At 38.4% G+C, this 25142-nt stretch overlaps 1 protein-coding gene across 6 annotated transcripts in view; it reads left to right on the top strand.

Annotated features, from left to right (window-relative positions):
- The window catches only part of LOC107316441 (uncharacterized), a 297655-nt gene that overhangs the window by 145636 nt on the left and 126877 nt on the right, over positions 1–25142 (top strand). For 5 of the 6 annotated variants that reach the window (XR_004307962.2, XR_014948400.1, XR_014948399.1 and 2 more), the window contains 4 exons: positions 367–543; positions 12370–12413; positions 22467–23312; positions 23400–23507. Coding sequence is in view for 1 of the 6 variants with exons in the window: in XM_085553587.1 (XP_085409713.1) it covers positions 367–419 (53 nt within the window). In the remaining 5 variants the exon portion in view is untranslated. The remainder of the gene's footprint in view (positions 1–366; positions 544–12369; positions 12414–22466; positions 23313–23399; positions 23508–25142) is intronic. The other variant, XR_004307964.2, reaches the window with a different exon arrangement.

The raw sequence follows: 25142 nt of genomic DNA, 5'->3' as shown, positions 1-25142 counted from the left end.
ATTTCATTGGCATTGGTGAGCAGCTGAATGCTGCACTTTTAAGCCTTAACTCTAGAATTGCTACATTATTCGTTATAGTGTGCCAGTACCCAAAAATATATCTGAACTAGATTAAGCCCTAATCCCTGAACCTCTAACCTATGTGGCTGGAATCTGCTATTGCAAATTGAAGACTCACAAGTCACTAAATAAGGTTACCGATTTGAAACACTGGTAGGATGGAAAGCATTTGAAATTATGTTTTAGTTTCACCTGAAAGTTCAGAGCAAAAAAGAATATATTGTATTCCTATATCCATTATGTGATTGTTTTTTAAACCATCTGCTATAAATTTGGGGATTTTTTAATGTTTTTTTTTCCCCTCAGGTTCTGTGGCCAGTGTGAAACAAAACAAAACGAAACAAAATGCAGAGAGATGATAAAATATCCCTTCTGTCTCCATTTCACTCTCATTTTAATGTATCTTCAGACTAAAGCAGTGACATCACATTATCAGTCAGAGACTTTTGGAAATGGATCTCTTAAAAAGATGTCAGAAAACAGGTGAGTAAAAATAGATAAATTAATTTAGTTTTACAAAATGCTTTCTGCTGAGTTCACCAATTATGAAACTCATGGTGGAATCTGAGAGTGGTTCTAAGCTTACACAAGTTGTTACTTGAACTGTGTTCTTTCCAGAGGTCCTACTGGACACCAGGTTATTTTTCTGTCTTGGATAAGTTACTTCTTTTCCAGAGATGTATCTTTGTTTTAAGGGAGATATGAGAGGTCTGCTTGTCTTCTAGTCCACTTACATTTCCCATTTCCATATTTGTTTACTTGTTTATTCTTAATCTAAATAGTTCTTTTTCTCTCTTTTTTCTATGTCACTTTGCTCCTGGCCCTTCATCCGCAATCCATATTTCAGTCAAAATCTTTTCCGTTTATCCATCTTGAGATATCAACAGAAGTATTTGAACTATTGAAGTCAAAGTGTGCATATGAATTGAAAGAAAATAAGGGAATGACGTTGTAATACCCATGACTTATAATTACCTTGTTAAATGGTCGGGTGAAATTGAATTCTTCAATTAGTATGACCCATGTTCCGAGTTCCCTTCCTTGTGAAGGAGACCGATTTTGGGACCTGTTTCTAATAGTCTCTACTACAGTAGTCATGTCTGAACAGCCTAAAAAATACCTTCTTACATTGGTTGACAACAATCTGCTTGGGAGCGTGAGGTAAAAGTAAACTGTTGGTAGCTGCTGAAAATGAGTAAATATGTCTAAGTCATTTTAATGCCATATATATCAACTCTCACATTGTATCACTTAGTGCTACTGCAATTTGTCCATGCATGAGAAGGTAATATCACAGTTCTTATTAAGAAAGTATATATGATTAATAAATTTAAAAATTATATGGAATTATTAGCAGCATACAGTATTAAAATAAGAATTAATTGCTTCCTTGATATTATCTGTTATTTGGTTTTAGAGATTCTCTTGATCAGGCTTTTAGCATGGAAACTTTTAGTTATCCAGAAAATTAGATTAACTTTCCTAATTCAGATTTACAGTGGTGAGACTTCTTTATGAGGTACTGTCATCTCACTGACATTATCAATGACTGAGAAAGAAAAGCCACTGTTTTAGATTGTCTGATTTACTTACTACACACCTATTTCATTAAGGAATCCAGATGATTACTGTTAGTGGCTTGTCACAAGACTGATTGCCTTGAAAAAGCAATGGTTATGAGTCTCAGTATTAAAAGCTGTTAGCTTAAACACGTGAATTCATCTTGCAGTTTTTCTCTTCCACTCTTTCCATTTTCATGATGTTTCTTTTTACCAGAACTTTCTGATACTTGTACGATATGCCAGCATTCTTAACCAGTAAATCCAAACTTTTTACATGTTTATTCCCACACTGGCCTCAAATGTATGTTCCTATCTGCAGGTGGGTTCCACTAACTCCACAGAGTCCCAGTAATGAATTAAACAGGTAATTTAAAAAATCTCTGGAGTGCTTCCTCTCCAAAGACAAAGGGCGCATTCAACAATTAATACCCATGGGTTTGAAAGTGCCAGTGGGATTGGTTTTTCCCATCTTCCCTGCAACTTTTTCTGTATCGTCCAAAAGAAAAACATTGGGAGGATGTAAGGCAAAAATAGCCTTTAGCTTACTGAATTTAGTACTATGCGATGCTATGCTGTGTGCCAGTTAGGGACTCACATGATTCTCTGTTACTTAAAACCTTCCCTATCCTTTACTGTATTGGAAATATCTGAATTGAGACACTTTATCCTATGGCTTTTGAGACAGAACTTGTGCAAAGAAATTAGGATAAATAACGACTAGGAAATCTAGGGCTATCTTCTTTTCTCATTTCCCCTACAACATTGTTAAACAGCGAGAGATCCCTGTGTGGATGCAGCACTAGATGATTTTAAGGTCAGAGTTCTCCCTACAAAGTAGGGAGTGTACATTTCTTTTGGAAAACACATCTGCTGAGTTGCTTATGTGCATCTCTTGTGATCAGGAGAGTTCCCAGCTCTAGTGGTACCAGGTGATTTATGCCATGGAACAAAAATAACCTATATGCGTATTCTTTACTCTTATCTATATTGAATGTACAGAACTGCAAACAGAGGATTGTGTCACAGTGTCCTAAATTCTTCTGTTTCTCTTAGAAAAGTCTGCTTGTTCATTTGCTCTCTAGCCCAAATGCATGTTTTCTGTTCTCATACGCTTCACTGTCAAAGGAGGCCCTTATTGTATTAGCAAGACAAGGATGCCGTGAGAAATAACTTTTAATTTTGCTATAGTGGTGGCCTTCTGACCCTGTGAAACTTAATATAAAAATAAAACGCGATGTTTTAACCTTAGAAAAACAGATTCTGCACCATCTACAAAGAATTGAATGCACTGATCTTCTTTATTAACTAAATTAACTAAAAGACTAAACCAGAACAGGATGGAGTAGCAGTCCTAGTGTCTTAAAACAGCTTACATAATGAGCTTTCTGTTATTTAAATGCAGTTGCTACAACTCCAGTATTTTTCTAGCAGCCTCCAGGTCTGTGACAGCAGCTCCTTGAATGACCTTGTTGCTTTTTTGGCTGCCCAACCACCGACTGCTGTGCTGTTTGCAGCAAAACCTGCAGTGCTGGTGACAGATTTCTAGCACAGATTTCGGACATCCAGGCTTGCCCTCACAGACATCTTTCTCTTCTCTCTGATTCAAATATTATGAGCAGAATAAGGAATATAGGATTTTCACTGACTTCATCTCTGTTAATGCTGTACAAAACATGAATATAAGTAACAGAATAATGGAAAAAGCCCTCCGATCTTTTTTTTTTAAATAATGACTTCACTACCTAACAGATCTTGAACCACTTAGAATGGAATGCATTCTCATTTTTCAGACAACACAAGTCTGTAGTTGTTTTATTCAGTAGCCATGTAATGAGGCTTGTAGAAACGTGACAAAAAATAGAACAAATAAATCAAATTGTAACAAAAAATCTCAAGGTTCTGATAGTAGCAGTAACAAACAACAGGGAGTTCTGCGCATAGACACTGCGCCTGGACAAATGCAGGTCAAAAAGCATCAGCCTTTGCATCCAACAGCTCTCTATGGTTCCTCTGTTTCAGTGAGTCTAAGTTGAGAGAAAAATAGATCTTAATATCAAGCTATTTATTCATTACAGAAGGTTGTAAAAAGTAGTGTGATATCTCCATATCCTGGAAAGTATAAACTTCATCTGTTGCTGTGCAGCAGTTGCTCACCGGTGATTGAAGGGAGGTGGATAGTGAGGAAAGAAGCAGAAAATGATGTAGAGCTATAGAGTAATGAGCTCCAAGCACGGGTCAATACATTAAAACCCTCATAATGAGAGGCATGCTCTGGCATCCCACGCCTTGCCCAGCTCTGAGGACTTGGAGCTGCGTCTCTGCCTTGAGAAGGGAGTGAGCGAGCTGATGGCGATGTCTGCTCTGTAGGGTCCTGCTGCCATCATTGTCTGGATGCATTTCAGTCTGCAGACCATTTCTCTAAGAGATCTGTATACTTACACAACAGAAAACTAGAATAGAATATTATCACACCTGTTGTTTTGCTGCTTGGGCTGCAAACCTTCTTAGGTAGTGGCACAGTAATGATCATAATTAACTAATGTCACCAGCGGCTTTGTTTTCAGTGGCATGTAGCTTCACACACTTGAGTGATTTCCTTGTGGCTTTTAAACAAAATCTTCCTTTAGATATTGCCAGGGGGAACAAAGAAAATCAGACAAAGGCTCGAATTCTCCCTATTGATAGCATTGTTTTGCTTTGCAGGGAAATACTGGATGAATTCTTGACAGTAAAAATAATGATGAGTAGTCAATTTTGGCATTGGATGTTCAAATATAATGAAGTTATCTAGAAATGATACTAGAATATGTTTCACAAGTTAACCTTCTGGTCGGATTTCTACTAGTCCTTTGCTTTTAACAAGCACTTGGATACATCACAGGTTGTTTTTTATTTGGATTCCCTCTGCCACTAGCTACATTGTAATGTATTCCTATTATCAGTAGCACAACCAGCACCCTATAGGCATGGTTAGCAGTTTAATCTTAAATTTTTTAAGTTAAAACAACAACTTTCTAGTAAGCTTTGGTTAATGAAAAGTAACAGCTAAGGGTATCTGCAGTGTTTGTAGCCATTATTAGAAACTGGTTTTTGCATGCAGCAGGATTTCTTGCACACTGAGATTTTATAAGGTTTTTTGTTTTTAGATTAAGAAAAACAAAACAACTTTTATTCTTTTCATTTCTTTTTAGTCCAGCTGTTTTAAGGTTGATGCATCAGAATATGAGTGTTCACTGCTGGCTTAAAAAGCATCACTATCCTTCTCAGCCTTCACGTGTTTTGTTCAATCAAAATACATACGTAGTCCCTACCCTACGTGTGCACAGAAAAACTCTCTTTTTCTTTCTCCTTTTGTCTCCTAACCACCTCACCCCCTGCTTCTCATTTCTAGTTTTCATTTCAATCTAAATTAAAGTGTCTGGAGGTGGTTCAACACTCTGTTTGGGTAGCAGACACACAAGTGAAAGGAAATCCTTTGATCATTACTGTTGTGTGACTTGATAACATTAAAGTCTTAAAGATGTAAGATAAAATAATAAGTCAGATTGATCATAATGAAGAATTCACGGGCTGCAACTCAACACAAATATGTGCATAATCTTATTACAATGCTGTATAACGCTACAGAGTAGAACTCTGTGTTCTGTTTTTTTAAAAGAGCTATCAGGGACATTGAGAAATTGCAAAATGTTTTTCTGATGTTTTACCTACACAGCAGTTTAATAGGATGTCATCATAAACACATGAAATTGGATTTATTGTATCAAGAGACAAAGGAACCTCATTATACAAAAAGCTCCAGCAAACTGAAGCTTCTCTAATATATCACCCTGCAGTTTAATTTGTAAACCTGTTTATTGCTCTTAACAGCCTTCGTTAGTACCTCAGAGTTCTGTAAGATGTTTGGATGATACTTGTTGTAATTAATATTTAGTCTTTAATGGTATTTATGATTTCCCTAACTTTCAAAATGGTTCTTGTGATTGCTTTTTGTTAAAATTTGCCAGCTGTACAAATGTTATTACTATAAGGACACTAGAGGGGGTTCACAGAGGCAGCTTTTCATTGCATTGATTAATTGACTAATTGTGTTCTCCCATAACAGAAGTTCTGGATATCCTTTCTGCATAGTTCTGCTTCCTCTCATTCGCAGTTAAGTTTTATTCCTGTGTCCTTATTTAGGTCAGTGGATGATTTCCTAGACTTGGACTGGTTTTCTGCAGGGAGTTATATTGGAGCCTTGATTCTGATTCTTCACTGAATTTCAAGGAGTGGGGAAAAAGAAATCTACAGAAAGCACATAGCAAAATGTAATGTGGAAGTGGAAGGAATATAGCAGAGTATGTGTCTCTAACCCAGATTAATATTTCATGCATGATTTGCATCAGCAGTATTAGCAGACATGAGTTACAAAAGTCGAGAAAGTGCTAACTCTAATTATAAATACTTGTGGTATTCTAAGAATGAAATTCTGAGCATAAAAGAGAAGCCAGATCTCAACTACCCTCTCTATTTCTTGCTTAGAAACAGGGAACAACCTCCCATTACTGTGTCTGCTGCTCTGCTCCTGCAGCTTTAAAGTGTGAGTGTACATGTGTGTGTCCTTGCATTTTTGCTTGCTCTGCTCATTAAGAAGTGGCACGTCAGCAAATTATTATGCCTTTGCCTCCACAGTCTTCCAAACTGGAGTGACTGTGCCCTCCAACTGCTGAGAGCCTGGCAGCTTCTGGTTTTTGATCGATTAGCATGGGATAGCTTTGCTTCCCTGCTGTGCTCACATTTCATGACATCAGCAGAGTAATTGACAAAATGGTATGGTGTGCAAATACTTGAGCAGTATCAGCTGCTGCTAATTGTAAGCGATACTGTCATTATACTTAGGTAAAAAAGAACTTACACGGAAAGTGCTCTGTGGAAGATGTGGAAGCACATGCTTTTTACCAGGTGTGGTAAACCAAGGGCATGCATGGATCTTGCTACAACTGGATGCTGTGATGCATATTGCTGATTACATGCATCTTAAGTGAATACTCTGTCTGGTTTTAGTCCTAAACCGTGGGTTTTCCCATTGGCACGGGAGTCAGAGCTGCATGCACTTTGTGTATAGAAAAGGCAGCAGTAAGTTTGTGGCACTTTGTGATATGGAAGGATGTGGGGGCTTTGTGATTAATAGGTCTTGCTACAAATCTCATAAAATTATCAGTGCTGAAGGCATCAAACAGACCCCAGAGATGTGGGTTGGTCTCCAGTGAGGTGTCCATCCCAAGCCTGGGCTCAGAAGGGAACCCAGGGCAAATCAGGACTTTAATAATGGAGCCAATGCTACCACATTGCTAACAGCCTTCTGGAAACTTCTGTCCTTCCTCTGGCAGCCATTTCCCTTTGTTCTCTCTGTAGGAGAGTTTTGTTATGCACACTGATTTGGTTTCTCCTTTAGTCTCTACCCCCGGCATCCCTCAGCTCCACCTCGCGGCTGAGGCCTTGTGCACAGCGCTGCCCACGCGGGGCCTTGGCCAGCGGCCATTTTGTGTCTGCTCTGTGCCTCATGGCCAGCTCAGCTCCATCACTCCTGCCAGCACATGGAGAGGAAACATAAAAGGTCTTATCTGCAAGTCGGCTGTTATACAATTCAAGTTCTGCCTATGGCCATAGGAAAGGAAGAGGAATATATGGGTGCTACATTGTTGTTATTCCAGTGGGTATCTTCATTTTGTAACTAAAGCATTAAGCATTGTTTTTGGGTGCTTTGAGTACAGTAAAAAATCAGAATTGAACATAAAAGAAATTAAGATTAATTTAAAGTGTTTTGACTTTAACAATTAAGAATGTTTGAATACAATTGCACATTTATTTGTCGGTCTCCCAGGTGCATTTTCAGATTGCACAGGGAAATGCTGTAGACGTGCACCCACAGACCGCGGTGCACTTGGCCCAGGTCAGGCACTGACAGGTTTTCCTCCAAAGCCATCACATCTTCTGAAGTTCAGCCTTCCTTGGTTTCTGATTGCAGCTGAAGAAATAAGTCTGTCAGCATGGATGGAAATAACCACAGCTGATTAGAAAGTGCTCAAAAGTTCTAATGGTTATGGTACAGATAGGAACAGGAATGTAGTCTCATTAATTTATATGATTTCATACATAGATCTCCATAAGTTCTATGTCAAACAAACCACAAGAGGCCAGCCTGTAGGTTGATATGAATCTGCATACTTAAACTGATAAGATTAGTAGCATTTTTTCACTGCATATGAAAAAGGATGCTATCAATTCAGCCCTGCCATTATGCCAGCTTTGAGTGCTCATTGCTGCTGTGTCTCTTTTTCTCTAGCCATTGTATTCCCAGGATGCTAGAAACAGCAACATTGAAAAGCTCTTATCTCCAGGCTACAGATGGAGATATGAGGCACATGGTAGAATAAGGGTGAAATTCTAATTAGAGATTTATAAGTTACTCACATGCTTAACTCCTATTTTCAAAAGTGATACAGGCCTTTTTTAAAGCAGCTCTTCTGTTCACAAGAAAATAATCTACTTAGTTGCTGCAAGAAACACGCCACTTCATATTATCATGCAACATGGAGAAAGGAGGGAAAAGTTCACCTGCATAGACGGAAAACAAGAGAAAGAGCAGAACATAGTTATCTGCTGTGTCACTCAGGGCAACTCTTTGGCTCAGTATTGAACTAATTGTTATTCCTAGATTGCTAAGTAAAATATATGCTTTTAAAGTTACAGGGATACCTTTTTTCTTTGAAATCTTAGCTGGGGAGAGTTGTGCTCTCTTACCTTAGCTTTCAGTCTTTCAGCTGCTTGGTTTGGTACACTCTCCTGATGTCCAGCATTCCTAAAAAGATGCAGTACATCTTGGCCTCTTTTCCTTCAGAAAATCATTAGAAAAAGAAAACAGCTCTTGTATTACATGGCATTTCATAAGTGCTCTTTGAATAGCAAGATGCCTGAAGGATATGTGTTGTTCTGGAGGGCAGATGGCTCTTAAGACATCTGATAGATGTCAGGTTCTTTTGGATATTGCTGTACTGCTCTACAGTTGTTCCTCCATCCTGGGTTGGATTAGCTCCGTGCTTGCCTTCCTGCCCATCCAAAGTTACTTCTGTACTCCTGACCTTACCCTAGCAGCAGATGCTACATGCTGCTGCCTTTGAGATAGACTGAGATCCTCTGATTTTCTCTATCCTTAATGGATGAAACTTTTACAGGTGTCTCGTTATAATTATCTGTGAATAAAACAACCTCTAGGACCACTGCCGAGCTAGATTGGTTTAAGCAAAGAGAGAGAATCCATGCTGGTGTTGTGCTGCCCACCAGGACTTAATTGTCTGAGTTTCAGGCCGAAGCCAAGTACTGTGCATAGCCAGCTGCTGTGGTGAACTTCACTGCTGATGTCTGCAGGTCATGTACTACATACTGGGCTGACGAAAAGGAATTTCATGAAGTTCTAAAAATGATTGCGTTTTTTTATTCTTTTTTTTTTTTTTTTTAAGATTTTTGTTTTACTGTAATTTGGAAGAATATATTAAAACACACCTAAATAACCTTTCTTGGGTGGGGGGGTGGGGAGGGGGTGGTGGTGTTTGTCCTATTGTATTTACAAAATTGGTCCAGATATATAGGAAATACAAGAGAAGATTGACTCTTCACCTAGATGCATACATGCCAAATTGTGCTCTACATTACTGAGATTCATTCAGTTACTGTGAACTTGCTGCTCATAGAAACAGTTTTCCTGAGGACTCTATTCCTGAGTCCTGTGGTCTACACTTTAGTTTCATAGTAAAAAGCACTCGCTTTTTTGACACTGAGTCCTTGCTGCCTTGAGTTTTGAAGTACCTTCTTTTGATGTTGGCAGATGTTCAGCTTTACTTGTGGTTGAAATGAATAATGTCGATACAGTCCTCAGTTCAGTAAGCTGGACAGGCATATTTTCCAGTATTGCAGGAAAAATCCCAGGTGCTAACAATGCTATGTAGGGCAGTCTTGTGGTCATAAAATAGTCCCCTTGAAGTACAACATTTCCTTCAGTTCTTTTCCAGCTGTGCTTCCTAGTATGCTTGTAACGTTAAAACTGCACAGGTAAAACAAAATTGTCCTTTTATGACCTTTTTATCTCAATCAGATTCTTTTCCAGTGAGAGAATAAAAAATAATTACATAATAGTAATTTCAGATATTTAATCTAGACCTTGCTCTGCATATATTTTCTTAACCTTTTTACTTTTCTTTAAGTGCTGAGTGTACCTCCGGGAATGCTTACTTGAGTCCTGGTACTTTGTTAGGTCTTAATATAAACATTTACTACTGATGTTGTTTCTTAACGATAGTTTTGTTTAATGGCAGAGTATTTTTGCTCAGTTTTACAGGCATAAAGAGAGGACATATTCAGTGAGTGGTTACTACTTTTGCATATGCTTTGTGCTCTATTGATATGTTGCTTCTTGCTTCTGGAATAAACATAAAGTAGCAGAAGCTCTTGTAACTGTAGTTGTCATTTCTCTGTGGTAGGTAAGAGCCACCTTGTAGCCCTTAAACATCTAGTACATATCAACTCCTGCAGGGGTTTAATTGTGAATAGCAGTATACTCAGAGCTTCTTTTCCTCCTGCCTTTAGACTCTTCAGACACACCACCCAGCTGGAAATATTTTTTGATACGGAATTCAGCATTTTCTGGCTAAATGCCATTGCTTTAACGATTTAGATATTTTTGACGCTTAGACATTTTAATTTCAATAACTGATTACATCTTAACTCTCCTGTGACAGCGCACACATTAGGCTTATGCATTTTCATTTTCTTTTTCACTGAGCTGCTCTTGCAGTGTGGGTACAGATCTTTAGTTATTCAGTGCTTACGCTGTTGCTGTTAATCATTCTGCTTTAAGCGTTCTGCACCTCTTCTAATGTTGTTTACAGATGCAAAGAGCTGCCTGAGCTCTTAACTTCTGCCTAAGGATGTCTTTAAATTTAAACGTGTATCTGTGCCTTGAAAAACCTGCCCACAAGTGCCTGTGGCCCACAGAACAGCATCCCTGTTCTGAAAATTGGGAAATGTGTACACTGCAGAGAAATACAACATTGGCACTTTACCTAGGAACAGCTGGAAAGGACAGAAGAATGTTTGTCAAATGCTGGTACTGAAAAACGTGTGGTCAGAGAGCCATAATCACCCAGGTTCTCTTTAGGGTATTTGTAGGTACTTCCAGAGGTGATGGAACCCTTTTAGCATCTCTGTTACCTTCTGGGCATGCCTGCCTCCGTGCATTGAAGGGGGCTCCAGATTTTGGGAAACTCAGTCATGTGCTTAGACTCAACTGTGGTAATGTCAGACCAGACAGATTTATTCAAGATTGAAAATCTGGATATGATGTGTGGAGACAAACATTGAGTGAAGTGAGTCTCCATCCAGGAGGATGCTCAACTGCAGTGTAGGCACTAAGCTTTTATATGTTAAGGCACACATCAAAAAGAGGTTTTATTAGTGTCTTGTTAGAAAGTTATTACATAATAATGCGGTTGATTTTTCTTTTATTTCATATATATATATAAATGTCATATGTTTTCATGGTATAATGCACAAATGCACATAGCTGTTTAACAGACTTGTCTGATACATGACTGGGTGGACAGATTGCTTTGGTGATGTCAGACTCCTGAAGGAGCAAGATTTCTGACTGATAGCCAGGGACATTCCCATACTAACAAATGATTGACACAGTGTCATAAGGAAAAGGGTAGTGGGGAAGTGGCAAAAAAACATCTTAAGTGGAATTTAATAGGAGGCATCAAGCTTGGGAGGAGCAGAATAAGTTGGTAAATATATGAAGGTGCTGAACAACCTGTTCAGATTTCTTCTGATAAAGTACTGTAGAAACAGTTATGCTGTGAATCAATTTTCTTTCATTTTTCATGATAGCTTTACATGACAAAAATATGACAAAAGTGGGAGTTTGAGAAGGCTATGGACTAGTTCTTCATCCAAGACTATGCTTTAAAAAGGTTTTTGTGTGTATATAAAATAAGCGAGAGACACTAAAACAGCAAAGGATTTATATTCCAAATGCCGTAGTACTTTTCTACAGCAATTTGTAGGCCCCCCTGCTAATTGATTGCTTCTTTCCTTTTTGAATAAAAAATATCAAAGGGAGAAAACAGCTAAGAAATCTTGTTCTGAATAGACAGCCATTGACTTGCATGCAAGCCAATATGTAATTTTTTCTTTCCTCCACGTGTGCTTCTTAAGATGTGAGGCACCAACTTGAGCTTGATTCGTTAGGCAAGTGGTTGCAACAGAAGCTGGATGTTAGGATGTGTATCCTGCAATCCACCGTGAATGCAATTTGAACCCCCCCATAAAAGAAAACCAAAACCATGACATACCCTACTGATTGCCCTTTGGTTTTGTGCTGGTGCTTTTTACTAGCAGATTGAAACAGACAGGATGTGTTTTTCAGTTTCATAAGGTTTTATGAAATTATTCTGACGCATCCAAATTAAGGTGGAAAAACATAAATAGGGATAAATGAGAAACCTAAATTAGTGATAATAATTTTAGCAAGTGTTAGCAGTTTAGCAGGTCTTCGTTTTACTTTCACGCTTCTCTCTGTGTGTAGAATAAAGGAATGATTTAATGAGCCTCCAATTTGGATAAGAGGAAAGATGTGAATTCTGAAATGCCCCGAGGAAGCATGCCCTCAATCTTAATTCTTTCCCACCTTGATTTCTTGTCATTTCAGATAAACACAGAATACATATCTAAGCTATTGGATGCTTATAAAAGGTCAGTCTTTGATTTTTCTTTTTTGCTATTTAATATTTTTCTTAAGATTTTTTTTCTTAAGCTCTTTAGTACGGCTGGTACGACTTGTGTATCATTGTGAGCATGCTGATCCATAGCATTATGAGAATTATGTACTTTTGATGTTGGTAATCACACTGATTGATATCAAGGTCAACGATCTTTGGAAATATTTCCTTTAAATACCAAGTACTATTCTAAAATGTCAAAACATTAATTAGTTCCTAGTTAGACAACTTATATAGTATACTAAAAAAGGGATCTTGTTTCTGTAAGTCATAGAAAGTCTAATCCAAATCCCACTGAACTCTGCAGGAGGTTTTTCAAAGCAAATAAGATGAAGATCATAAAGTCTTTGTGTTTCTGTGGGATGTAGTGCTTTCTTTGTTTTTCTAATGAAGGCAAAAGAGAGTCTGAACTGGGCCTGTGGGCTAGAAGATTGCATAACATTCTCATATGTCTGCAAGGTAGAGCTGAATGGATAAATATTAATAACAATAACGATCTTATTTGTGCATTCAGGGTAACTCAATGCTGAGCAATTGCTTGGAAGTTTGGATTGTCTATCCATTGCAAATAGTATCTGTGCTCAATTACATTCGGTCCATTAGGAGACAGAGCTTTCAGAAGTAATAAAAGCATCTTAAGAGAGGGTTTGCACTAGAGAGCTAATGATTTCTGAAAAAGACAGACAATTGACTTGATTCCACAGGTACTGCAGAAGGGAAAATGTTCCAGATGAAATGGAAATTATTTCATGAATCATCTCGTGATTTCACAGAAAGAAGGGAAGTATTATTACTGATTATTCTCCATAAAACAAGTTTAAAAACATACCATCATCTAAAAAGGAAAAGTGAAAGGTTTCTAAATTAGATATTTCAATATTGCTAATGAGAATGAAGTGAGTTGATGAATGTTGAATCATTCCTTGGCAGTTTTTAAACAGCTACTATCATTCATTCTCTTTCCTGCATTGACAGATGATGTTTCTTGTTGAAATGAGGCTTCTTGACTTCTGATAAAGGCTGCTGAAAATAGCACTCCCCTGCCCGAGCTGTATATTCACTTGTAGCATGTACTGACATACTGACAGGGAATGAAAATTTGGGATGCTCTACGGTGTTCTGCCCTTTCATGAAGGGTTTGTCTTGTGTGTGAAGTATGATGTACACCATGGTATCACTATATCACATTACCCAGCGATGAATTTAGAAGCTGCCCCTGCTGTCTAATTCAGCAATCCGTATTGAAATTGAGTAGCCTCTTCTCTCCCTTAAAAGTAGGGCATCATTAAATTAAAGTAACCTATTGTGTGCAGCAGACTAGGCAAGGAAGTGGGTGATGTTCTCTTGCCTTGTCTGTCTGTCCCTGCCTGCTGGCTGCTAACAAAAGTGACTAGTCTGATGGGCTGCTTAAGCTCCTTCTGTCACTTCCCCCCATTCTTAGGCTCCATAGAGCCTAAAGAACAGCTGGTTACCTCACTGATGCTTTATGTACAGATTTAAGTGTGTATGTGCTCATTTTTATATCTTGCTTTTCATTACCGTGGAAGGCTATAGGAAGTTAGAGCTGAGGAGATGCTTTCCTGCAGGGGAAAGTTGCAGTGTACAAGGTTGAAAATGGATTTTGGATTTGTGGAGAGTGCTCCATTGGGTGGGTAGACAGGTAGAGACGCTTTGTGTTTACTGTAAGAGTTACATTAGAAATATTGTTACTTGAACATAAAGCTTACAGTGATAGTGCCAGTTCTAATCCCATCAGCGGGTGAGTGTGAAAAATAGGCCAATGGTTTAAACTTAGAAGTGGTAAAGCAGAAAAAAATAGAAAGCCAATTAAGTATTGATGGTGATAGAGCATTATCTGAATTTGAAGAGCTAGAAATTCTGCCTATTTTATTAGACTTGACCTAACATTTCCCACTGTGGGAAATATTGATATAATGCATAGGAATCTTTCTGTTTGTTTGTTTGTGGTGGGTTTTTGTGGTTGGTTGTCCTTTTCTTTCTTTCATTCTTTTTAATAGCAGTTGCCCAGATGGTCAGTTAATTATCTTCCTGCAGGCAGAATTATTTAATTTAATGAGTTTTTAAATGTCAGTGACGTGAAAAACCATTACTGTGTTTGTAAGTCCCTTACACCTTCAGCTTCTATTTCCCATCACCCCCCACTTTTGCTCTAAGGAGCATCTGAAGTGACAGAGCTTTGATATCAGTTGGGAGTGCTGAGCGCAGAAGTCTTACGAGTAATACATTATTAAAACATTGTAGCAAGAAAATTAATTTCTACTATCGTGTACTATGCTGTGTGTATTGCTTCTAACAAATGACCTTTTTTTTTCTTATATTCATTGGTAGATTTACCAGGACAAAATAATTACTTTTTTTTTTCACCTCTAAGGAAACAAAAATGTTTTTTTCTTGTGTTTGTGTGTGGTTTTGTTGTTTTGTTTCTGATTGAAATAAGTGTGCAACGTCAGTGCATTCTATAAGATAAAAAGAAAAAAGAAGGAACTGGAAAACTACGCATAAATGAGGCATTGGCTCCCCGTCGTGTTGTCTGTCGTGTTGACCTCATTGCAGCCTTTCAGTACCTGAAGGGAACTTACTCCCAGGAAGGGAGTAAATTCTTCGAAAGGGCTGATAATAGCAGGACACGGGGAAATGGTTTTAAGTTGAAGGAGGGAAGATTTAGGTTGGATGTTAGGGGAAAGTTCTTTACTAGAAGAGTGGTTAGGTCCTGGAACAGGCTGCCTAGTGAGGTTGTGGATGCCCCGTCCTTGGAGGTGTTCAAGGCCAGGTTGGACGGGGCCCTGGGCAACCTGATCTAGTAAAGGTGTATGTTTGGTGGCCCTGCTGGGCAGGGGGGTTGGAGCTACATGATCCTTGAGGTCCCTTCCAACCCGGGTCATTCTGTGATTCTGTGATTCTGTCTGGTCAGTAATATTTCTGACTGAAATTCCTGCATGTTCACAACCGTTCCATCATCCCACCACAATCTACAGTTAGAGAAATTAGTCTCACCATGGTAGGCTTTTCATGCATCTTCTTCTGTTTCAGGTCAACCAGCAATGCAGTTTCTAATGCACACAAATGAGCTGTGCTTAATGAAAAGGCACTTCTTTAAAGTCTTATTAAAATATTACTTTGAGAGGGTGTTGGTTAACAGGAGGCAAAGTGTTTATGGCATTGTAACTGTTCTCTTAACAGGTGGTTTTAACGGTCCCTATGAAATGCTTAACGCATTTCCTGGAGAGGTGGGCAATGCCTCACGCCTGTCCACACGCAGGAAGCATTTGGATAGTGCCCTTGATAATGTACTTTGCATTTTGGCCCTGAGGTGGTCAGGCAGTTGTACTTGGTGGTTTCTGGGGTCATTTCCAATAGAGCTGTTCTGCATTATTCTATTCTTTATATAAGATTGTAGACAGTTTACGTTAGAAACAATCTTTAGCATTTTTGTTGTTCCTTTAAATAATTCATGATTATTGCATAAATTCTTGGGTGATTGCTGACAATAAGATACAAAAATATGTGCTAGAATAGAAAAGGAGAAAATGGAAAATATATGTGGAAAATTGCTACCAGGTGAACTCTGCTTTGTCTGACTAATTCTGGCTAATGACTACTGCTGTAACTTGTCTTTGCCTTCATTACAGTGAAGACAGTCTTGCTTCTTTGATTTAATCTTTATTGGAGTATCTGCATAATTCTGTATATTCTTTCTGGGCTATATGTATTCCTCATTAACCTGGAACTCAGTAAAGCAAAGGAATGCTTAATCTTGGCAGTGCTTAATTTCTGCATTCTGAGCATATTAACAGTTCTTTTGGCGGGAAGTTGAAGGAAGAGTATGGTTTGTGTGTTGTGTTTGGTTCTTTCAGAGCCTCAGAGAGAGATTTTACATTGGATCCTTGTTGAACTCAAGAGAGATATATGGTTATGCGCTTTCCCATGTTTCTTGCTTTTGAGAGACACGTCTGTTTATCCAGCAAGCCTTATCTGGGCTTGGCAGTGAGCACATTCCACAGCCAGAAGAAAGACCAGACAGGTATTTGTCTCCTTTATAGAAACAACTTGCTCAAGAGCTCCTGTGTAAGAATAGTTTCTAGCTGAGTGGAATAGCAAAGAGGACAAGAGATCAGCAGGCTGCTGATTAATGAGCTGTTGAGTGGTGTTGGATGTTGTGAGTCTGCTGCACATCTCTTCTTGAAATATAACATAACGAGGTCGGCAGTGATCAGCACACCCCTCACACTTCATTATTTGATCTCTAAACTGTCAGCAGTACAGACAGTAAGCTACAAATTGCAAGCATTGCTTTGTGTTGTGCTTGGACACATTTTTCAGCACTGCAGGAAAAAAAATAATAAAAATAGTACAGCCACTGCATTACAAACAAATATATTTTTCTTAATGGAGCTTGGAGTAAGGACAGTAGATGTAGGTGCACACTGAGATCATACTGAAAAGCCGAATCAGTGCACTCAGTATAAGCTGAAGCTGGCTAGAACATAAGTATGGCATTATAGATTATAGAAAAAAGAAATGCCGTACAAGTCATTATAGCATTGATCAAACCTATGGTTTTCAGCTCAGACAGTGTATCAGACAGAGATAATTGTATAATCATAAGGCTGAAAGCAGTGAGCCCCGACATTGTCTATGCTGGCTGCCTTTTGCCACGTGGGAGATACTCACAGCAATTTTATAATACAAGCATTAGATCAGCATCACTCGAGGAGATGAGAGCAGACATCTATTGCTTTCTTAAACAGCTGATTTATTCTGCATCTATCATAGGCTCTCTACAGCAGTTTAGCTTGAAATTCAAATCGAAAGGGGTCAGCTGCTTCTTTTGCATATAGATGTAGTACTGACACAGGTTGTCTAGACAGAGGAGGCAAGGAAGAGATTTGGTAGCACTTAAACCCAAGTGTGTGCATAGGAGTCTCAAGTGGTATACACCAGTTGCAAATGACTCAGTGTGAAGGGATATAATATAGTACCTTTCTTAGGATGGGAATATAGAGAGAAAATTATTAACTGTTTTAGCTGGCTAAGATCTTCATCATATTTCCAGGCTGTGCCTCGAAGCCCATGGAAATAGATTTTTTGTATGTTTTACAGGAAACTGATCCCAAAAAAAGGGATTAATAGAGCAACAAGTCAATAAGTAGATTGTAGACTGAGCCCAGAAAATGGTAGAGAATCCACCGCTGTTGCTGGTTATGTGTTTGAATTCTTATGAGTGTTTAATTGTTCTCGCAGTTTAAAAGTAATGCATTCTAGTTCTAATCTAAAGAATTGCAACTTCCAGCACAGCTATTTATTTATTTACTTCTAGTGTTATGTAGTTATTTCATACAGGATTTCTTTTTTTAAAGAAGGCATGCTTAATTGTAATAAATTCATCTTTTATTATGATCCTTGAGTATTTCAATCCATGCTAAAACATATGTATTTATAGCTCTTCATTGCATCCAGCTATACTCTGCACCACCTCATTTCTGAATTCTCCTTGAAGCACACTAAAGAACCGAATAAGGCTTTCTGACAGTATGTGTTAATGAAACTACCCCGTTAGGAGATGAATAACAAGGTATGGTCAGAAATAGGTAACCAATGTAAAGTTAGAATGCAAAGAGTGGGAAGAAATGGCCTTTTATTTTCAGTGGGATGCTTTAATGGTTGCTGTCTGACATATTCCTGTGTGAGCAAGAAGAAGGAATGAATAGTGAAGTTAGCTGATGCTTTGGATTTAAGAGCATGGAAGTGGGAATCTGTACTGTTCTATGATCTCATAGTGCCAAGTGGGCAGCAGATTAAATTCAGTTGATCATAAAATGCCATACACATAGAGGGAAACAAACAAACAAAAGTTTGTAATAGCTTGGTAGGTTCTAAGTACGCCGTTATTGAGAAGGAATTGTAAGCCGGTCTGTGGCTACATGTAGATGTTATCTTGGCATTAAATGGTGGGCAGAAAAGTGAAGGTGTAAGAAAATGATGAAAAAGATGAGATGGAAAGTCATTATACAGCTCCACACAGTTGTGAGGGACTCACATTGAAATGTAAGATATGTGTCTGCTCTCCTCATTTCAAAAAAGGGTGTAGCAACCTAGAAAAATACGGAGAATAATGATCAGAGGTACTGAACACCTCCCATATGCAGTGGAAATGAAATAACTGAGACTCTACAGCTTAGAAAAGTAACAACTGTGAGTGGTTATTATAGAGATCTTATAGAATCCTGGATGGTGTGGCGGAAGTCTTGAGGGAATGATTATTCACTATTCAAAAGAAAGAAACCAAGGTACACAGAATGAAATGGTCAGGCAGACAATTTATATCAAATGAAAAGAGGAACTGTTTGGTATTATGCATAATTAAATTGAGAAACTCTGAGCCAGAGAGTTTTTTACATACAAAAAGTTGTGATGGGTGCAAAATGTGATTAGATAAATGATGTAATGTTGCATAATCATAAAACTGGGGAGGGAAATGTCAGCTTGGAAGCTGCTGGAAGCTCAGAGACAGGAAGCATCGCTCCATCCTAGCTCATAGTGTCGTCTTGAGCCTCCGCAAATGGTTATTTATAAAAGGTGGTGCTGTACTGGATGAATATTTAATCTGATTAGTACAGTCAATCCTATCATCTTTACATGGTGAATGCAAATGAAAAATTTATGGGTGCCAGTCAACCTGTCCACAATGAAGCAATCTTTCCACTTCTGTGCATGAAGTACTCCTCTGTTTAAATACATTAATGTGTCCGCTTTGGCTGCAAGACAACGCAAGAACTAAAATTACCCCATCAGCCTAAGGCTCAACATTTTCCAAAGATTCAATCATTTATCTTTAATTGTCAGTTGTATTTTAATTCCAAGTTATCTGTTGCTTTGTTTTGTCTAACAACATACTTATCCTTGCAGAACTGTGCTTGTTCAGAGCTGAATCAAGTCTGGGCAAAATTTCCATGTGTTCTGACTGTGCTCTGGGTTTCCATGGCATTTAGGTAGCTGTGATCAGGTTGTATAACCTATGGGCAGACCATGTCTTCTCTGCATTTGCATTTTGAATGTCTGGCAGTACTGCATGATCAGTCTCTTATCTATTTGCTGTTCCAAGTTTCATTATCATTCATTTAATAGCCTGTTCCATTAACTACTGTCCTTATTACTCAGTTTTGTCACTCTTTTTTACACTGCCCAACCACAGAGAAGTGTTTTGTTTTTAACTGTTTATTCAAGTAAATGCAGGAAACATTACGCGCAATAAATACTTTTGGTCAGACTTCAACTCTATATTATTTTTGCTTGAAGCCATAGCTGGAATGCAAAGAGCGTCATGGATATTGCTGCACTTCCTATCTTTGTTCTGCCTTCATGTTCTTGAATTCATGCTCTTTTGGATAGTTTTATTGGCATATGAATGGGGAAGACCTTATATTGGTGCGTGCTGTCCCTGTGTGTTTAAATTATGTATATATCTTGAGTTCCTGCGCTGCACCCCTACTGGTTCATTTAATCTTATGGGGAAGACTGCTTTGCTGTCTATTAAGATGTAACTGTCTCACTTTCCAGATATACTCAATGGGAGGAGCACATGCTTGTACTTAAGTTCTTCTGTTTCTCCTTCGGTCATGTAAATACTGATTACTGTTACGTACCACTAAATGTTTTTACTCCAAAGCTATGATTGCTGTGGAGTGTTTAGAAATCTTTCTAAAAATTAAAAATCAATCTGTTGAGTACATGTAGGAGATAATAACATATGTAATATGGGAGCAGTTTCTATAGCGTTGTTAAGATCAGTACTAAAAATATCTAAATTAAGATACAGGCAGGGCTACACAGTCTCTAATATTAATGGGATTCTTTCATACATCTCTGAAAGTTTCATGGAACTTTCTGTGTGTGCTTTGCTACGATATTGAGCTGAAAAAAAAAAAAAAAAAAAAAAAAAAAAAAAAAAGAATAAGAAGTGGAAGATAAAGACTTGATCTCCACCAGCCTTCAGACAGTGAAATCAATGAGCTCTCTGCAACTGGAGAGAGTGAAGAGCCGGCCTAATTTAGGAGCCTGCCTCAAATTTCTTCAGAAAGAAAAGCAATAAATTGCTGCAGACTCATGCAGTGTAGTAAGAAAAAAAAAAAAAAAAAAAGGAAAGTAGCTTTGTATGGAACATCTGGAATTATTTCCTCTGCATTTATATTTTTGTCTACAAAAAACAATAGTGGTTGTGTTGGGAAACTAATACCTGTATGTGTGTACAACAGTAGAAAAAGATGTCTCAGTACTTGTGGTTTCTAAGCATGTCAGAGATGGAATGGGGTTGTGTTGCTGTTTGTTCTTCTAGAACTGCAGTACCACTGAAGGACTCCATTCAAGCTGAAGCTCATTTCCCATCCTCTCAGAGGCATGATGCAGATTCTAACAGTACTCCTTTTCAGGTTGTGTTCACATGAATGGCTACACTCAGAAGTTCCAGTTTCCATTCAAAGGCTGCTCTACTTCTGACAATTGGAAAGAAACATATAATTAAGTGCAATGTGAGACTTTTAAAACTTTGTGGGCTGTTGAAATCAAATGTGTAGGTCCAAAGAAATCAGACAAGTAGCTTGATTGGGGTTGTAACCTTCAATTATTGCTATAGGTGTTATCTAACCAGAAACAATTAATTTTAACATGGTTTTAGCATTCCCATAAAAGCACTGCACAGAATGCTTACATTTCTGCAGCCTGCTGAATTAAATGCTTTAATTTAAAGAGTTACTAAAAGTGGTTAAACATTGTCTGTTGTGCACAGTATCCTCCACAGTAATAAGACTAAGAATCATTTGTACGAGTGAATGTGTGACTGACCATTTGCCACTGAATGGTCACGGCTCATCACCTTCCCTAGAGACCACTGGGGTTAAGTCTGAGGGATTCCGTTGCCTACTTGTCATCATAGCTGATGTTGGGACTAATACTTGATCTCATTCAAACAGATTAACATTTATGCATTTTAGAACAATTTTAGGACAAAAACAAAAGCAGATGAAAATTCAGATTTAGAGAGGCAAGCCTTTTATCCACGTTACTTTGTAATGGCAACAAACTGAGGCATGGTAAGCTGGAAATAATCAATACAGTGCTTGAGCTGATGGGCAGCCTCTGACGGATGCTGTCGGGGATGACAAGACATTGTAGGATTTTGTCTTGAGCTACAAGAGTCAGTGAAGAGTGAGTTGGGGCTGGCAGAGGCTCGTCACTAACCCATCCCTGCCAGGGGAAGCAAAGCTTTGTCCCATCACCTAGGTGTGACGGACAGCCATGATGCTGTGGGGGGTCTTCACCTCAGTGGGAGCTGAGAAGAGCTAATGTGCTCATGCGTTGAACTTGACTGACCTGCAAACACAAGATGAGTGTATGGAGGGAAGTGGGAGCTGAAATAGTGTAAAACCTGCTGTGTTTTGTTGGTATCATTTGAATATTCATTAAGCTCGGATACTGCGTTGTGTTACTAATTGAGGACTTTGGGATTTTGACCATTATTTCTATCTCCTGTAAATTCTCTGTGTTTCATTTAGATGGAATATATTATCTGTGATAGAAGTGAAAGTTTTCTAGAACTCAGTTTGGCATTGCATATACGGTAGGGAAATCAACAAGAAACTTTTGAGCTTCCAGATTATTCTCAACTGTTTTCAAGCATCATAGACGATGATAAATGTGACCTTATTTTTATATAGCACAGTGTGTGCCTTCTGTAAAGCCGGAGAAACAAAAACACACGAATCCTCACCAAAAAAACTACCCAGAGCTTTGAATTCCTCAACAGAAATAGAGTTCAAAATAAAACTTTTCAGTTATCTAGTTTAAGCAACAACAAACTATCCCCAGAATAGTCAATAATGCGATAGTAAGAAGTTTGCTCTTTCAATCAAAAAAAAAAAAAATCACATCTCAAAAATCTATTGTGAGAGTCATTACTAAAGGTGATGTACCATGTAACTAATATTTCACTTGCTCTGTGACTGTTTTTCAGATGGGCAAAGGAAAATGCTGTCCAATCCCAAAAAATGCAAAAGAATTATCGAGCATGACTGTTCCTCTCTTGCCATTTTGATATTGGGGAATTCATCTAGCTGTGAACCCATGTTTTAGTGAGTATGCACATACAGTATATATATATCTGTGGTATCACAATCCTAAATTCTCATGTTCCTCCTGCATTATTTTAGAAATTGGTTAAATAACAACATTAGCTGTTCAGTCTTCTGCCTGAATTTTCAGGTGGAGTGGAGGCTTCATGTACTCTGTGTCCTTTGAGTGTCAGTACCTGCATCCTTGGTCCTTCTTCCCAGAAAGAACAGTCATGCTGTTGACATTTCATATGAGTGAAGCAGTGGGAAACTGCATAGTAATAGCCACTGTTTCAGTATCTCTAGAAGTGCTGTTTTATGAGATTCTTCCCACAGTCACAGTATTTCTATGTAGCTGTGCAGATCTGCTGCTTTATACTCTATGAGGAGTGTAGGGTTCTCTTATCAGCTGTTTTTACATCCTAAAAATATGTTTGACTAATCATTCATTTCTTATATTCTCTAAAGTAATGCTTGACTATAAGCATTGGTTGATTCCCTCCAGAAGCAGTGTACATACAAACATGCATGAAGATGTCGAGGACTGTAGTAGGCTAGCAGAGAATCGTTGGGAATGTCAGAGTATGGAAGCACCAAAGGAGTAAATATCAGGAAGGAGGCTCTCTGAATGGCTCGTATTAATGTACCGGAGTTGGAAGGCCATACAGACACCAGTGTACCTGGGTCCAGTTTCATGTGGCACCCGTTTTTGGAGTCACAGGATGGATGTGGCTTCTCATGTCTCAGAGGTAAGTCAGGATGGAGAGCTGCTCTGCAAGCTCCATAAGATCTCAAAAACACCTATCCGTAACTTGAACATTGTTATCACCCTACAGAGAACTGCTTAGATGTGACAAAAACTTGACATCTGCCATCTGCTGTTATTCCTGTCATCACAACAAATCTTGGACAAGAAGCACAGGAATCCAGACATTCATTTTCTGGTAAGTGTGAGAATCTGAGAGCCTAAGTGAAACGTTTCTCATTTTAGTTCTTACTTTTAGCTAAGTTCCTCCCTTTCTCCACATTGCTGCACTTTGCTGTGGTGCTGTTACAGTTTCCTTTTACACACATACACAAAAATAAAGAGAATGTGTCTTAAATATGAAGAAGCTATACCAGATTCCAGATGAGCTGACTAAAACCTCTTTCTTGAGCCCGTTCTTTTTAGATTTCCCCATGGAAATCATTCAAACAGTTTATCAGGTACTTCAAAGTTACATGGTCCGAAACACTGTACATTAATTAAAATGTATTTATTCCTTTAATTCTTGCCAAGTTCTTTCTTATTAATAGAGCCCAATTCCCTGTATGCTGAAAAAAAAAATGACCTTTATGTTATAAATTCAAGGATTCCTAAAACAGATGGTGGACACGCAGACAAAAAAAAAAAAAGATAAGTAAAATCCCAGCTTGTCCAGTCTGACTGCAAGGACCAAAGTATGCATATTAAAATAATCTTGGAAAGCTGGCTGCACGAGCTAAACCATATGGGCTTAGTTATGTTACATTGCACCCTTGAGCTAAAACTTATTGGCATCTCTTCTACTGTTCATGAATAAAATGTAAAAAGCTCTCTGCTGGTGGTGATGAGATGTTTAACATTAGTGAGTGAGCATCAGAGTTCAAAGGCTTTGTGCCCTTGGTAGGATGCAGTATTCTTTTTTTGGGTAGAGGTTGTGATATACAGGGGGGTATTGTTAATTGGCTGTTAGCTATGGTGCTTAAATAGCTGGAGGCTCGTGAAGGCTTTATGTGACAGAAAAGATGTCAGCTGTATGTCCACTCCTGTGAGTTGCTCCTCTTAAAATGTAATGCTTTATTATTATTATAGGAAAATAACAGCATTAAGTTGTCATCGATCCATCTCATTGCTTTTCCACATGATTGACAATAGGCTTCTGAACAGGCCTCAGAATGGATTCCTACTTTTGGTCTTCTGACCAGGTTCCAGTGTTCTGATTTATGGGTTCTTTTCATTCTCTGTCACCAAGAATGAGGTCTATCTACATAGCTTCATTATCCTGTTGCTTGTTGATTTTTGTTTGTTTCTGAATGGTGAGAGCTCATTCCTCCCGTACCCCAAGTTTTCTGTATGAGCTGCCTTTGCAGTTGTACCTGTCGGTCTGTGTGTGTGCTTTGTGCTAAGCTAATAACTGCTGCTAAGAAGAGCTTGTTTTGCTTTGTGAGTGTGGCAGCATGTGGTCTAATGTAGTGTCTAGCTGTTCAGACTGTGGGCCTTGTGCGCAGTCTTTGCAGTCATGATTGTCAAAATATTTCCTAGATGCTTAGATAGATGCTTGAAAACTGCACAGTTTATACGTATGTACTCTTGTACATGCTTGAGACATGCTAATGTGTGATTATTTTATGATAACAGAAGCAAATCCTTTGAATATCAGAGGAGCTACATATTGCTTAAGTTGTCATTTTTAAGAATAAGCAAGTCGATTCCTGGCTTTTACTTATCAAGGTATTTAGCAGGTACATTATAGATACATTCCAAATCTGTCTATAGATTGTTCTTTGTAGGATTTATGTCTGAAGTGTAGAGTCTGGCATTTAATGAATTATCCCAT

Source organism: Coturnix japonica, chromosome 7 (genome assembly GCF_054131305.1).
Source record: "Coturnix japonica strain WE chromosome 7, WE-NBRP24, whole genome shotgun sequence".
Taxonomy (NCBI): Eukaryota; Metazoa; Chordata; class Aves; order Galliformes; family Phasianidae; genus Coturnix; species Coturnix japonica.
This window is presented reverse-complemented; position numbering and strand designations above follow the sequence as displayed.